At 41.9% G+C, this 15,824-nt stretch overlaps 1 protein-coding gene and 1 long non-coding RNA gene across 5 annotated transcripts in view; one reads left to right on the top strand and one right to left on the bottom strand.

Annotated features, from left to right (window-relative positions):
- The window catches only part of UBE4B (ubiquitination factor E4B), a 136,881-nt gene extending 126,221 nt beyond the window's left edge, over positions 1 to 10,660 (bottom strand). For 2 of the 4 annotated variants that reach the window (XM_036925230.2, XM_036925229.2), the window contains exon 1: positions 9,944 to 10,660. Coding sequence is in view for 3 of the 4 variants with exons in the window: in XM_036925229.2 (XP_036781124.1) it covers positions 9,944 to 9,967 (24 nt within the window). In the remaining variant the exon portion in view is untranslated. The remainder of the gene's footprint in view (positions 1 to 9,943) is intronic. The other 2 variants (XM_036925231.2, XM_036925234.2) reach the window with 2 other exon arrangements.
- Positions 10,661 to 10,841: 181 nt separating this feature from the next.
- LOC130683301 (uncharacterized) overlaps positions 10,842 to 15,824 on the top strand; it is a 73,397-nt gene continuing 68,414 nt past the window's right edge. The window contains exon 1 of the long non-coding RNA XR_008996885.1: positions 10,842 to 11,204. This is a non-coding gene — a long non-coding RNA (uncharacterized LOC130683301). The remainder of the gene's footprint in view (positions 11,205 to 15,824) is intronic.

Below are 15,824 nucleotides of genomic sequence, written 5' to 3'. Positions count from 1 at the left end.
AAACTATAACATGATCTAGTGACTCCCAGATTATTGTTTCAAAATTTATATTTGGAACTCTTCGGGCCCAAAACACCCTGCTAGGAATCATATTCAAACCTTCTGTGCCTTTACTTCCTACCTTGGGAAAAGAAAGGAACAGAATAAACATTGATTAAAGAGTTACTGAATGAATAAAGGAGTTAATGATTAAAACAGGGAATGGTAAAAGGTAAAATTTTAAAGGATATGCTCAGCAAATATTTCCTTCTCACTTCTTAAACCCATGGCTTCCAGTACATCCCTGGAGCCTGTGCCTCACTCCTGAGTGATCTATTCTCTCTTTCCAGTCTCCCTTGAACCTATTCCAGTCAGCAATGAAACTGGTCTTGCCAAGGTCGCCAATGACCTCCATGTTGCCAAGTCCCACTGTCAAGTCCTGCTCTTCCTCTAACTTAAAGTAACTGACATTCAAAGGAGCTGAACAACCCCCTCCATGATGGAACACTTCCACTTCCTTCTTCTCCAGAATTCCATGCTCTCTTGACTTTCCGCCTACCTCAGTGGCTATCCCTTTATCAGTCCTTTTCAGAGTCCTCTTTATCTCCCCACCTACAAATGCCAGGGCAGAAGCCCTGTCCTCTGACCTCCTCTCTTCTCATTTTAGGCTCACTCCCTAGGTAATCTGACCACTTGCAGGACTTTAAACAAACCGACAACTTCCAGATTGGGATCCCCAATCCAAACTCTTTCCCCATATATGCAATACTCTACTTAACACCTCCAGGTAGATAAATAATAAGCAATATGATCACAAAGATAACTGAATTTCTCCTTCTAACCTTCTTTCAATTTTCAACTTTCCCCACCTCAGTATATGACAACTCCATTTTTCAGTCTGCATCAGCTAACTCTTGGCATTGCTGTGGTAGAGATGGCTGGTTGCCTCCTAATATACATTCAGCCTCCTTTGCATCTGGTTGTGGCCATGTGACTTAAGTTCTGGCGAAGGAAATGTAAACAAAGATGTGAGATACTTTCTGACCAGGTCTTAAAGGATAGGAATGTGCCCTCCCTTCCCCCGGCTTTAGTCCCTTCCTGGGGACTGACATGCAGATGTGTGCATACGTGCTGGAGCAGCCACCTTGGACTACAAGCTAGATGTCTCATACTGAGGATGACAGAGCATAAAACACAATGAGTAGGGCTCCCTAGTAATAATGGAAGTATTAAACCAGCTCTTAACCATTACCCAGATTTTTACTTGAAAGAAAAATAAACTTCGTCTTGTTTAAACAATTATACTTTGGTTCTCTCTGCTATAGCAGCCAAGCCAATATCCTAACTAATATATAGAATTTGGAACCTGGAAGTAATCAACCTTACTAAAATGTAAATATGTGGCCATGGCTTAGGGGTCAGCACGGACACAGATATTGCAGGATGGAAGGGTGGTAACCCTTGTTAGGGCCACAATAAAACATGTGGTAAAACCCGTGGCCTCTTAGAAAAAGCCTGCATGCCTACACAGCCTGTAATTCTAGGGGAACTGGTTGAACAATTAGGAATTTGGGTGCTTATTGGCTTCTTGCCACTTTAAGCAAGAAGTCCCACAAGACAAACTCAAGCCACAGCATGCCGATTTGCATGCAGAGATAAAACGGAACAAAGGTCTGCCTAACATGTGTCCACAGTCTACAGTCTCACTTTACTCGGAGTCTGGTACTTTGGTGGCTAAGGAGGGTTGAAAATCCAACTCCTTCAGTCTCCAGCTGAAAACAAGCTGAAGAAACTATTCAGCCCCAGCAAGGGGATGGTCTTCAGTGACCTGACCCCAGAGAGAAGCCGACACTGAGAAGCTGCCACAGACAGCGAAGGATGAGAAACAAAGGAGTTCTTCCATGAGAGCAGCCCAAGGGCTGCTAACCGGCTGCATCAGGAACTCCCACCACCTCCAAGAAAGGGGCCCCCACACCTCGCCCTGGTGGGAGCTGACAATGACGACGGGCCACTGAAAGCTGTGTGCTCCTCATTGCACCCTTTCCCAAATGGAAGTTGTTATTTGCATTAAAAACTCCATTTCCTGGATCAAAGACCTGAATGTAAGCCATGAAACCATAAAACTCTTAGGAAAAACATAGGCAAAAATCTCCTGGACATAAACATGAGCGACTTCTTCATGAACATATCTTCCCAGGCAAGGGGAACAAAAGCAAAAATGAACAAGTGGGACTATATCAAGCTGAAAAGCTTCTGTACAGCAAAGGACACCACCAATAGAACAAAAAGGAACCCTACAGTATGGGAGAATATATTCATAAATGACAGATCCGATAAAGGGCTGACATCCAAAATACATAAAGCACTCACGCACCTCAACAAACAAAAAGCAAATAATCCAATCAAAAAATGGTCAGAGGAACTGAACAAACAGTTCTCCAAAGAAGAAATTCAGATGGCCAACAGGCACATGAAAAGATGCTCCACATCACTAGTCATCAGAGAAATGCAAATTAAAACCACAATGAGATATCACCTCACACCAGTAAGGATGGCCACCATCTAAAAGACAAACAACAGCAAATGTTGGCGAGGATATGGAGAAAGGGGAACCCTCCTACACTGCTGGTGGGAATGTAAATTAGTTCAACCATTGTGGAAAGCATGGAGGTTCCTCAAAAAACTCAAAATAGAAATACCATTTGACCCAGGAATTCCACTCCTAGGAATTTACCCTAAGAATGCAGCAGCCCAATTTGAAAAAGACACATGCACCCCTATGTTTATTGCAGCACTATTTACAATAGCCAAGAAATGGAAGCAACCTAAGTGTCCATCAGTAGATGAACGGATAAAGAAGAGGTGGTACATATACACAATGGAATATTATTCAGCCATAAGAAGAAAACAAATCCATTTGCAACAACATGGATGGAGCTAGAAGGTATTATGCTCAGTGAAATAAGTGAGGCGGAGAAAGACAAGTACCAAATGATTTCACTCATATGTGGAGTATAAGAACAAAGAAAAACTGAAGGAACAAAACAGCAGCAGAATCACAGACCCCAAGAATGGACTAACAGTTACCAAAGGGAAAGGGACTGGGGAGGATGGGTGGGAAGGGAAGGGTAACAGCAGGGAAAAAGAAAGGGGGCATTACGATTAGCATGTATAATGTGGGGGTGGGGCACGGGGAGGGCTGTACAGCACAGATAGGACAGGTAGTGACTCTATAGCATCTTACTATGCTGATGGACAGTGACTGTAATGGGGTTTGTGGGGGGAACTTGATGATGGGGGGAGTCTAGTAAACATAATCTACAGTTCCTTATGTAACTGTAGATTAATGGTACCAAAAGAAAAAAAAACACCTCCATTTCCATTATCCTTCCTATCCTACTCCACCATAGTCCATGGGAAAGAGGGGGCAGCAGACACCTTCTATTTTAATCTAAAAGTTCCTGGACTATATATCACCTAGATATTCTGGACTCTGGAGTTGATTGAGGGTTGTCCCTTTAGGAAAAGGCACAGTGTGTTTTAGGTATGAGGAGAAGGGTAGGGAAAGAAAGGCCTAAACTGTGGAGAACTTTTGGCTGAACATATGGCTACCCAGTAAACACCCTTATTTCTCAGCTTCCCTGCAAAGAGCTGAGGCCATGTACGTTACCCAGGCTCTGCCAGTGGGAGGTGGCGCAGAAGTGATCAATGCAACCTCCAGGCTGTGCCATGAAAGAGAAGGAGCATAAGTTCTTCCCTCTCCTCTCTTCCCTCTGGCCAGAATGCAGGCAAGTGTTGGACACAAAGATGGAAGCCGTATGTTAGGAAAGCTGGTGTGATGACAGAAGGCACTTGGGTCCCTAATGAGCACAGAGCCCCTGCCTCCCACCCAGACTTCTGTTTAGAGAGAAACATACATCTGTCTGGTTTAAGCAGCTGCCACTTCATGCTTCGGTGTCACACTGGTCCCCCCGTGGTATCCCGACTCACACAGCCATTCTCGACTCCCCTCTCTGCGACCCCCTCATCCACCCCTTCACCCAATCTGATTGGTTCTACTCCCAAATTATCTGACCATCCACTACCTGACCTTTTCTCACCTCTCCTGCACTAACCCTGGTCCTGCGACTCCTACTTTAATGGCCTCCTAACCCTTCTCTCTCCCCATTATCAATTCTCTTCACAGCAGCCAGATGATTCTTTTAAAACATGAATCAGAATATAAGCCTCATGAAGGCAGGGAGTTCTGTATTGTTCACTGATATATCCTCATGGTCTAGAACAATGCTGGGTATATACTGTATTTCATCAAAGAGGTCACTGATTGTAAATTGCACCATTATTTTCTGTGCTACCAAAAAAAAAACATAGAATCATTAAACCACCACAAAATGCCCTAACAATAGGCTGGGACAGAGTAGCAATCAGTTACCCCAGTCTCTCACCGCTCTGAAATTTCTTTCGGAGGAGGCATGTGGAGTGTTTCTGACCTTCAGTTGTGCTGCCTGGGTATGAAAGCAATCCTAACTGTATGTTCAATTTCAAAATGTGACACAGCTTCCCGGACCACTGATTTCCGCCTCTCTACAGCTCCCTAATGCAGTTGGCTACTGCTCTGCCATAGAACAGGGAATTATGGTCGTTCCTCCAACAATAAACATTTTCTTTGCTAATATCAAAGTGACACCCCACTGCCGTTTCCATTCCTCTCTGCATACAAAGTGACATTTGCATTCATGGCTGATCAAAGTATAATTTCTTTTAAGGTATTTAAAATGGCAACTAATTTAACATGCACAGCACTCAACTAAAGGGGCAATAGTATGAACAGGTATAACCTGGTTTGCACATAAACAGGAAATGACAACTGTGTTACAACTGCCACCTGGCCTGCAGTGTTTACACCATGTAAGAAGCATTCCAATTTCGATGCTAAAATGTGAAGAAACAACAGGGGTGAGTGGGCATCTCAGAACTGACTGAAAGCCAGTTACAAGCTCAGTAAACTTTGGTGGAAGATTGTATGATTGCATCTCCTGCCACTGTGCTCTTGCTTAGCAGGTTCTAACCACACTCAGCCTCCTCACTGTTCCTGGAGATCAAGGATATGTCCCTGGTTTCTGCTGTTCTAGGAACATTCTTCCCTCCAGATGGCTCCTTGTCAACCTTAAAACTTCTACTCCAGAGCCACCTCCTGAAATTGCACACACCCCACTGCTCTCCATCCCTTTATCCTTTTTCTTCATAGTAGTTGTCCAAAATGACATGTGTATATGTTTATCATGTCTCCACCCATTAGAATGAAGCTCCATGCAAGCAGGGCTCATGGCTGTCTGATATGTAGCAAGAAAACAGTAAATACTGTTGAATGAGCTGATCATAGGAAAATATCTCCATCTAGACACACTACAAGTATCTTCTAAGCAAACGCACTTTGCACTGAGCAAAGGCCTCATGACCCAAGAGCCCCGTGTTAGAAGGTTCTATCTTCTTCCCCTACAACAGAGGGCTATTTAATGAGCTCCACTCTTGGCAATAACTAGGGCTTCTACTTCTCCTCTCAAAAGGGACAATAAAAATGCTATAAATGTTACAATTTGCTCAGAGTTCTGTTTTGGAGGTCGTTTAGTACAGAGATTAAGAACTCTGGAGTCAGGCCCTGGATTGGAACACAGGTTCTATACCACTTCCTGACAGTGTACCTTTCAGCAAGTTTCTGAATTTCTATTAGCCTCGATTTTATCTGTAAAATGGGGTGATGATACCGACTTTGTTGAGTAAGATAAGTGCTTATTAGCACATATTAGAAGCTCAGTAAATGTCAGCTGATGTCATTATCATTCTCTGTCCCTTGGCTAAAATGAATAAATGGAGTGAAGAAGGCCTGGAAGACTACGTCCCACTCTCCTACTAGGCTTGAGGAAGAAAATCCTGATTATAAAGTGAGTGGTAGCAACTATCTACTGGGAAAAAAAGTAAGCTTAGGTTCTGAGGCCTGTACAAAGAAAGAAAAAGGTCAAAGCTGGAGATGCTAGAGGAGAAAGGCCAGGGGTAGGGTCTCCAAGGTGGCTCATCTTTAAATGGTCCAAATGAATTCATTTGCTTTCTCCAAAATCTGCTTCTTGTCTGGGAGTCTTTATCCCTGCAGTCCATCCTTCTCCCTAACTAAAAACAATGGACTCATCTTTTTCTATCTTCTCTACCATGGCCCCATCTCTTTATATCAAACTGATCATTAGGAGGAGGTTACCTTAGATCCTGGATATTTCTAGTGCCTGCCCTCCCCTATTCCCACTGCCAAAGCCTTACTTCAGACCCCACTGCCTTGCTCCTAGATAACAACAGTCTCCTAATTTGTCTCCCAACCTGCAGCCACCTTCCTCCAATCCACCTTCTACACCCTTGTCGGTCATCTTTTAAATCCCTTAAAATGCCTTAAAGGCTTCTTCCAGTCTTACTGAGAAAACAAACTCCTGACCATTTCTGAAAACCCTCCAAAATCTGGTGCCTGCCTATCTGCATCCACTGCCTGGGGCAAAATCCTGTCTCCAGTCCTACTACTTCTTGCTGCTCCCTGAGCTTCCCAGTGTCACAGTTCTGCAGTTACGAGTCCTCGGCTTGGCAACTGCTGCTCAGCAGTAAGCATATCTTTTTCTTGAAAGTGTTCACTAAGACACTGCCCCACGAGGGATCCCTCCTTGTTTTTCTTAATGTCTTGTGCGTACCTCCACAACAGCACTTAGCACCCTGTATTGTCATTGTTGGACTTTTATCTATCACTACCTCTAACCCAGTTAAAGTACAATTTCTTTAAGAAAAGGGTCTTTCTCCTAACTTACCTAACACATTGCTGGGGATATACAGCATCTTTTTAAAAAGTTATTGTTGAGTGAACAATTTTGGAGGGACATGATAAAGAGTCAGTGCCAAAAAGACTATGAACTTCCCAGCATCATAACTGCCTTCACTTAAAACAACGCTTCTACAGAAAAACTATGCAGATCAAGCATTTTAGTAGGGTATTTATATAGAAGTGTGGTGAATTTATTACCAGCTGTTAAGCAGTAAAATGTAGAAAGAGCTTTTAGATCAGGAACCCTGGTTTTGAATTCCAACTCTGTCACTTCTAAGCCACGTCACTATGCACAAGTTACTTAACCTAAATTTTCATTGCCTCACCTATAAAATAAGGAAAATACAAGGAACTGCTTGACTGCATGGTTTTACCAAATGAGACAATGGTTATCAATTGCCTGTCACAGAGCAGGCTTCTAAGGCTGTTAATAAATGCAGGTCCCTTCCCACTTAAAGAACACTGCTAAAAAGTCCAAGGTCACATATTCTGCATTTGGGAAGGAAGACTTAACCCTCTTCTAAAACCCTGACCACACCCTGTGAATACCAGCCAGCCATCTTGAAGATGAACTAGGTCATAAAGAAAATTCAGCAAAAAAGAACAGAAAAAAGCAAATCATTTCAGTGTAATCTCACTACCACAGTTGAAAAAACAGTTTCATATACCTGCCCTACTCACAGCACCACTTTGGAATATGAAAACAACACCTGAGCAGGATAAAGAATGAATGTAATGTATGTCTTGGAATGTAGGTTCTGAAGAGAATGAACTTAGTCATGCATCTCCTTAGAGCAACACACTTAGCATAATGTGCTATATAAATAATAAAAAGCAATAAAGTTAAATAAGTACTCTACTTAGAAAGCACAAGAGAAGGAAAGTACAAGAATTCAAGGTGGGTGATCTATGAGGAGGGACCAAAAAATGCCCATGATGCAAAATCATCTTAGGCTACTAGTCCGGTTATACCAGCCTCCAGTTTTCATAGGCTGTACTCATATATTTCTGTTTTGTTAAAATATGAAACTGTACCTTACCTAATTTCCTAATTCAGATGGAAAAGATCACTATCTTGCCTGTTTTCACCTTGAGATGTATGTCTGAATTTTCAGAAACATAATTATTATTTCCTAATCAAATGAATGTCACCTACTTGTCACCTACCTGTGACACAAATTTCCACCAACAGAGTAACAATACAAAGGCAAAAGTTTTGGAAATGTCTCTGTGGAGAATTGCTCACCTTATCTCAGAATTAATGGAAATGGATTTTTAAAAAACTTACGGATATTTTTCCAAAACAAAACTTTGTTCTAGATTCTGCTGAGAATCATATAACCAGTTATTGAACTGTCCCTTTGTGTTCAGGCCAACTAATCTGTTGAACATAATTTTATATTGATCTTGTATTAGTGAATTTAATTTTTCACATTTATTTTAGTATTCCGTTGACCTTGAAAAATACTTTTCTATCTCCTCCGCAACGATTACATTCGTTCCTTATACGGTCATAAAAAAGTTACACCTTTCTCAAGTTCTGGGTAAAATGAAGAGCCACAGTTCAGACTATACTATATCTTTAACTGGTCTGTATGTCTTACTGGCTTGAAACCAACTTTTTAGTGAAAACTCAAGTATATAAAAACCTCTACAGCAGGTACAATTTAGAGCATATGAAGAAAAAAGATAATTTCTGGAAGTAGAGGACTACTAAAAAACATGAACTCTTTGCCTTAAGAGAAGCTACCCATTAAAATTAATATTAAAGAAAAAGGGTGAAGAGCACACTTTTGAAAACTACACAGAGCAAAGTGCCTCTAAGGAAATCTCTTTATAGTTTCTACCTGAATTAAAGAAACTGTTCAACGTTTTCCTAATTTAAGATTACATTCCTGATGTATTTGAGAAAACAAAACTCAGTAACAGAACAGACAATCCTGACTTTCCAAACAGCTGAGGATCACAACCAACAAAATTACTTTTGTTACTGTTTCTTTCCTACCTGACCCTTAACTCACACCACTTGCACATCCCAGCCCTACAGAATTTTAGTCCCTAAGTAAACATTGACTACTCTGTAGCTAAAACTGAAACATGTAAGTTTTATAGTATAACCCACTGGTGGATGACTACTTCCATAATACTGCAGGTACGTTTTGTATGAACTAGTGAAAGTGAACCAGTGAAAGAAATGAGAGGGTATATAGATTGTAGAGAGTGAGGCCAGCAGGGGTCCTGAAAGGGAAGCTCCCAATATGTAAAAAGGAAGAGGAAAACTCAGTAGAATCACGGGAAATTCCTTGTACCCTGCCACTGTTTTTCTGACAATCTTATTAAATAACCCTTGAAACATCAAGACAGGGATCTGTAAGACTCCCTTCAGAAATGATTAAGGTGGGGAAGGATAGTTAGTTACAAAGACATCTGTATCATTTGCTTCCTGTTCAGAGTCTGCTACAGTAAAATACAAGTTAGAAGAGGACAAAAACTAGAAAAAGGCAGAACAGAACGAAAGAAGTATGCCAGAGTCATTAGTGGTCAGTTCAAATTACTAGAATTTAACAGGAATTCACTAAGCTATTGAGACGATACGTATTTTGTTAAATTGCAAAGTACATGTCTGTAGGTCACCCCCAAACACAAACGTATGTTTAATCAACTTACACAATGAAATCGCCACACATACTTGGGACTTTAAATTTTTCCTTCAAAAACATACACCCATATATTCTGATTCCATCCAAAATTAGTCTTCAAAGCGCTGCAGTAAGGCGCGCGCGCGGACACACACACATTTAACGATATAAATCTAGCCCTTGCTTAATAAATACCCTTAATAATAAATGCCTCAATATGCTCTCCTCTTCTTCAGACCCTAAAAGAAGGCTCAATAATAAGCAAATGGAATCCAGAATGAAGAAAGAAGGCAAGAGGATACAGAAGAATACAAGCGGAGACCCTCTCAGAGTCTCATTTTAGTCTTGGAAAATGTCATCCCCATTCCTTCCCCAAGCTCAAAGGCCAGGCGCCCCTGGCGCACTATCATCTCCGTCCAAAGCGCCAAAGAGTTGCCAACTAATCTCCCAAGGTGTCCCCCAACCTCCTCACCTCATCAGCGCTCAGCTCCTCCATCGCTTTCCTCTTAATGGTGAAAGGCGTTAGGGAGAGATCCTTCTCTTCTTGAGACCAGGGTGGGAGGAGAGTGGAAGGTGTCTATCGGGCTGCCTGGTCCCCCGAATGGGGGAGGTTTCAGAATTGCATAGTCAGAGGTTAAAAAATAAGAACCCGAGAGGCACTGAGCCGCCTTGGCGTCGGTCACTCCAATCGCCCCAAGACTCCTACAACTGCTTGTGCCCCGTGCAGCTTCGTTTGGCCGCCACAGCTGCTGCTAAAGGGTTATCTTAAGGCGACACTTACTACCCTCTGCTTCCCAGGTTACCCAGACTAGGGGGCTCAGTCTCCAGCTCGCCTCGCGCTCCGAGCCTGCTGCGTCTTCGCGGTGGTGGCGCGGCAGCTGCGCTCCCCCCGACAGATCCTGCTGTCCCTCCTACCCTTTGCCCTGGCGGGAACTGTTCGACAGTAGAGTGGAAGCCCCGACGTAAGGCGACCCCACAGCCGCCCAGGCAGAGCCCAACACTGAAGAGGGAAGCCCCTCCCTCCCCTCCCAAAGCAGGCCGGCCACGCCCCGCCTCCACGCGGGAGCCCGGGCAGGGGGGAGGGGGAGGATGGGACTCGTGATGCCTTGGATGGAAGAGTAAATTCTCCTACCCCTCCACCCCTAGTCTTGCCCCCTCGCCCCACCAAGTATTATTCATCAAAACAACAGGGCGGCCATCTTTGAAAGGGATCACGTGACCCCCGCCAGAGAGGCGGGGCTTCTGGCCTCAGGACCAGGCAGCCAATGGGCCGCGGGCGTCGCACCGCCGAATTCCTCTCGCCTGCGTCTCCTCCCGCCCCTGTCCCACCCCCTCCTCCGCAGCACCACCGGGCGGGGGAAGGGCGAGAGGGCTGCGGGCGGGCTGGCTGCGCGCGGGGGGCGGGGCGGCGCGCTGCCATGGCGACGGCGCAGGGGCGGTGGGCGCGACGGCCGGGTCCAGGTAGGCTCGCGAGGGAAGCCGGCAGGGAGAGGGCCCGAGGGGGCGTCCGCTTGCTACCCGGTGCTGTAGCGCCTCCGGTGTCCCACGGCTCTCGCGTCTTGGCTACCCCCAAGCGCCTAGACCCTCCGGGCCGCTGAGACGAAGTTAAAGAAAACCGAAGACGTCTGCTGTCCGGGGCGAGCGTTCTCCGACAGAGCGACGGCTCACCTCCCGAGAAACCTTTTCGCGCTCGTCGCCGCCACAGAAGCTCATTTGGAAGAAAACTGAAACAAGTAGGACCACATTTCATTTCACCTCGGCTTTTTAGAGCGCTAGGTTCTGATTTTTTTAAGTGTGTTCCAAAGTGATGGTAAAATTTGAAATATAAATGGTTGAAGACCCAGAAAGTTGTGAAGTGTGTGCTCATATACAAGGACGACTTTTGGAGTCAATGGGAAAAAAGACCATCCTTGTCTAGACAAGAGTTTGTTTTTTGAGAGAGAATTGGCATACACTATTAGCTTTAGGTGTACAACATAATAATGATTTGATTTATATGCAGTATATGGTGGGAAATGATCACAATAAGTTAACCCTCACCCGTGCGTAAAATTTTTTTCTGTTTTGATGAGACCTTTTAAGAATTGTTCTAATTAGCAACTTTCAGATATACAGTCCAGAATTATTAATTGTAGTCCCCATGCTGTGCATTACATCCCCAGGACTTACTCATCTTAATACTGGAAGTGTGTACCTTTGGACTACTTCACCCATTTTGCACATTCCCCACCCTATCCTACCAACCAACAACCTGTTCTCTGAAGAGTATAAGTTTTTATAATATACAAATCTAAATTGAGTGGTATCGTGAAATTCCATATTTTGCCACATAGGAAGAATATACTGAATTGGAAGGTTTACCAAACCATAATCCTGAGTGCATTCTAGAATTAAAAGACTTACAATTTTTTGTGTGTGCTTGTTTAAAATAGTAACCTGACAGCTAGATATGTAAGGAATTCCTGTGTAAAATTAGACTGTTGCTGGCTTTGCATATTATCTACTGTCCAGGAAAGAAATTCTGTGTAAGCCAGAATTTGGATTTAGGGTGACTCCTGGTGATGTTAATACTTTCACTTCTTTTTTTAAAACGTAATTACTGCTATATAATTCATACATATACCAATTCACCCATTTAAAGTGTACAGTGGTCAGTTTATTCACAGAGTTGCTCAGTCATCATCAGTAATTCCACAACATTATCATCACTCTAAAGAGAAACTACGTATCTATTAACAGTAACTCCCCATTCTCCCCTCACTACCTCTGGGCAACCACTAATCATCTTTCTGTCACTATGGATTTGCCTATTCTGGACATTTCACATCATCGGAATCCTACAGTATGTAGCCTTTTTTGTCTAGCAGCTTTCACTTAGCATATGGTTTCAGGGTTTCATTCCTGAATATTCCACCATCTGGATATATGTATATCTTCTTTGGACAAATACCTGTTCAATCCTTTGTTCGTTTTTTGAGTTATTTGTCTTTATACTGTTGGGTTGTAAGAGTTCTTTATATATTCTAGATACCAGTTCCTTATCAGATATATAATTTGCAAATACTTTTTCTCATTCTGTGAGTTGTCTTTTCATTTTCTTGATGGTACCATTTGAAACATAACTTTTTACATAGTCCAATTTATTTCTTCTTTTGTCATTTGTGCTTTTGATACATAATACATTCACTTCTATAAGGTACATTTATTCATTTAATATTTATCTGGGTCAGTTTGGGTGGCCATAACAATACCATAGACTGGGTGGCTTATAAACAACAGAAATTTAACTGGCTGTTCTGAAGGCTGGAAGTCTAAGATCAGGGTGTCAGTGTGGTCTAGTCTGGTGAGCGCCGTCTTCCAGTTCACACACTGCTGACTTCTCAAGAGTATCCTCACGTGACTGAGAACAGTGAGAATAAGCAAGCTCTCCAGTGACTCTTACAAGGGCACCAAGCTCACTGATGAGTGCCCACTCGTGACTTCATTTATTCCTAATTACCTCCAGGAGTAAAACCATCACATTGTGAGGTGGGGAGGTACAGTTCAACATACAAATTTTGAGGAGACACAAACATTCAGTTTATAATAATACTCAAATAGTATAAGAATCAGCCTTCCCATTTTGTGTTTGAAAAAAATGAAACTATTAAATGGCCTACCCCAAGTCAGCTAGGACAATGATTAAGAATCTTGCTTCCCCTGAATCCTTTCCCTCTTACACAAATATCAATATGTATTACAAGGATACAATATCTAGCATATAGTGGGTATTCAAAAAAATGCATGATAAAGTACTGATTGTATATTTGTTTGCTGAGTGGTGATATTGTGAAGATTATGCTGTAGTATTTTATTCAGCATAAATTCCATGCCCCATCTAGCTTTAACCTTTTATGATTTGTGATACTCAGTTTTCCTGACATAGAGTTGATTTTTGAGGCTGTCTCACTATTTTAAGGCTAAGAAATACATGGATGTCTTCACCATTTACATGGAAACTACAGTCCATTTCTTTTTCTCCAACTCTAAAGTAATTTCTGAAAATAGAATGTAATTTTGCAGAGTCATGAAAATTAGAGTTGTGGACTCTTTGGTCACGTACTGTACTGCCCAGAGTCTTTTACAGGATGAATCCCTCTAATACATTTTGTGGTGCTTTTAGTTGTATTTTAACCTAGTTCCCAGCGTTCCTATCTCTTCCCTCAGGGGAAGTCTCCCACATCATAAATAATAATGTCTCAAAGGTGTACATAATACTTAGACCATATTTTCATTGTTTTGCTCAATTTCTTCCATTCAAGCATTATATTACCCTCTTTGGACCATGCAAGATAATCTGTTTGTCTCCCTTGGGAACTACTGAGCATCAGGGCCTAAGACAAATTAGTTCTTAAAATTAGCTGGAAGTCCCAACATCTGCACCCTCTGGAAGACTCATGCCAGAAGATGATCATCAAAAAACCCCAACAAAGATCCACGCACTGCTACAGCTGTAGATGCACTCATCCCACCAGTTCCTGGACTTGCCATGGGAATGAGGAAGGAGATATCTAAGCTGGCCTGTGCATACAGTAAAACAACAAAATTGGACTGGATCTATACTGTTGGAACTCAACCAAGAATTTGGAGAAGTGCAAATTGTAGCGCTCCAAAGTCTTACAACTACAAACTATTTATTGTTAAAAGAACATATGGCATGTGAACAGTCCCCAGGAATGGGTTGTTTTAATTTGTCTGATTTCCCTCAGACTGTTCAAGTTCATTTGGACAATATCCACCATATCATAGATAAGTTTTCACAAATGCCTAAGGTGCCTAACTGGTTTTCTTGGTTTCACTGCAGATGGCTGGTAATTACAGATATGCTTTGGTTATGTAACTATACTCCTATTATGTTAATGTGTGTGTGCAATTTAAGTAGTAGCTTAAAACCTATACATGCTGAAGTTACTCTACAAGAAGATATATCAAAGAAATAATCAATCTTCCCATGTTTTCTTCCGCCTGCTACTTCTATAGCTTTTCTTCTTCCTTCCTAATTACAACCCTTAAATAGAATTCGTGCCTCATATCAAATTTACCGAGTATCATAATTCTTCCAAGTGGTAAAGATACCTCAAGACAAATGCTGGGCATAGAAGCCACAGGGCATAAATATGCAAAGAAGTAAAAAGCTAACTTTTTCAAACAATAAGGCTTCTCTCTCACTTACCAACTTCACATTTCCCTGTATGGCCCCGGAAGATGACTGGTTAGCCAGAGACGGGTAAGATTCCTCAAGGGAGGAACAACCTAAGACAGGCACAGTCGCAGGGGGGCCATCAGGTGAGAAATTGGGGATCAACAGAGGTGAGGCTTAGAACCTCACCCCCCCGTTCTGAGAGAAATCTTCTGCATACGTGGATGTTTTATTGCCCTGGTCTAGCTTGGATTAACACATAGTCTACAGGCACACACCTGATCATCTACATGTGCTCTCTTACAACACTAAACTATGTTTTCTACCTTTATCTTGTATCTACCTACCACTTCAGCATTTTATTAAAAATAATAATAATAAAGAGAGAAATGTGGTATCCACATATAAATCAAGTATAAAAACCAAATGAGTATTCATATTTGAACTGACTGTTTATAGTTCATAATGCATGAGCAAAACCGAAAGTTTCTGTGATGACTGCCCTTGTACTGTTCACTATGTAACTTATTCATTATGTAAGAATTTGTTCTACATGTAAGAACTTGTTTGTTATGCCTGAGAAGATTGGAGACTGACAAAAATTAGGCTTGGGGTGGAATAATGATTGTGCATTGAGCATTGACTCCCCTATACAGAATTTTATTGTCGTTAACAACCATTTGATCAATAAATATGAGAGATGCCCTCACAAAAAAAAAAAAAAAAAAAAAAAAAAGGACAGACTTCCAATGGTAAAATAAATTAGTAACCGGGATGTAATGTATAGCATAAGGAATATAGTCAAGATATTGTAACAGCCTGGTAGGGTGATAGCTGGAACCTAGAATTATGTATATAAATGTTCTACCACTGTGTTGTACACTTGAAACTCATGTAATGTAATACTGTGTGTCAACTACCCTTCAATAAAAAATAATTATTTAAAAAAAAAAAAAAAAAATTAGCTGGAAGTGAACAAAAATACAATACTAGTAACAAAGGAGGAGACTGTATGTAAAACAAAGGGAAACATGAGACTGAAAGTAAGCATAAACTTTGGGCAGATTTTGTTGTTTTATGAAGAGGAAGGAGTTATGTGGTGGTTGTTTGTTTTTTTTTCATTTGAAAATAAAAAACGGCGTCCTAGTCAATTAAAAGGCAATAAAAAGAACTT

This window comes from Manis pentadactyla, chromosome 4 (assembly GCF_030020395.1).
Source record: "Manis pentadactyla isolate mManPen7 chromosome 4, mManPen7.hap1, whole genome shotgun sequence".
In the NCBI taxonomy this organism is placed as follows: Eukaryota; Metazoa; Chordata; class Mammalia; order Pholidota; family Manidae; genus Manis; species Manis pentadactyla.
This window is presented reverse-complemented; position numbering and strand designations above follow the sequence as displayed.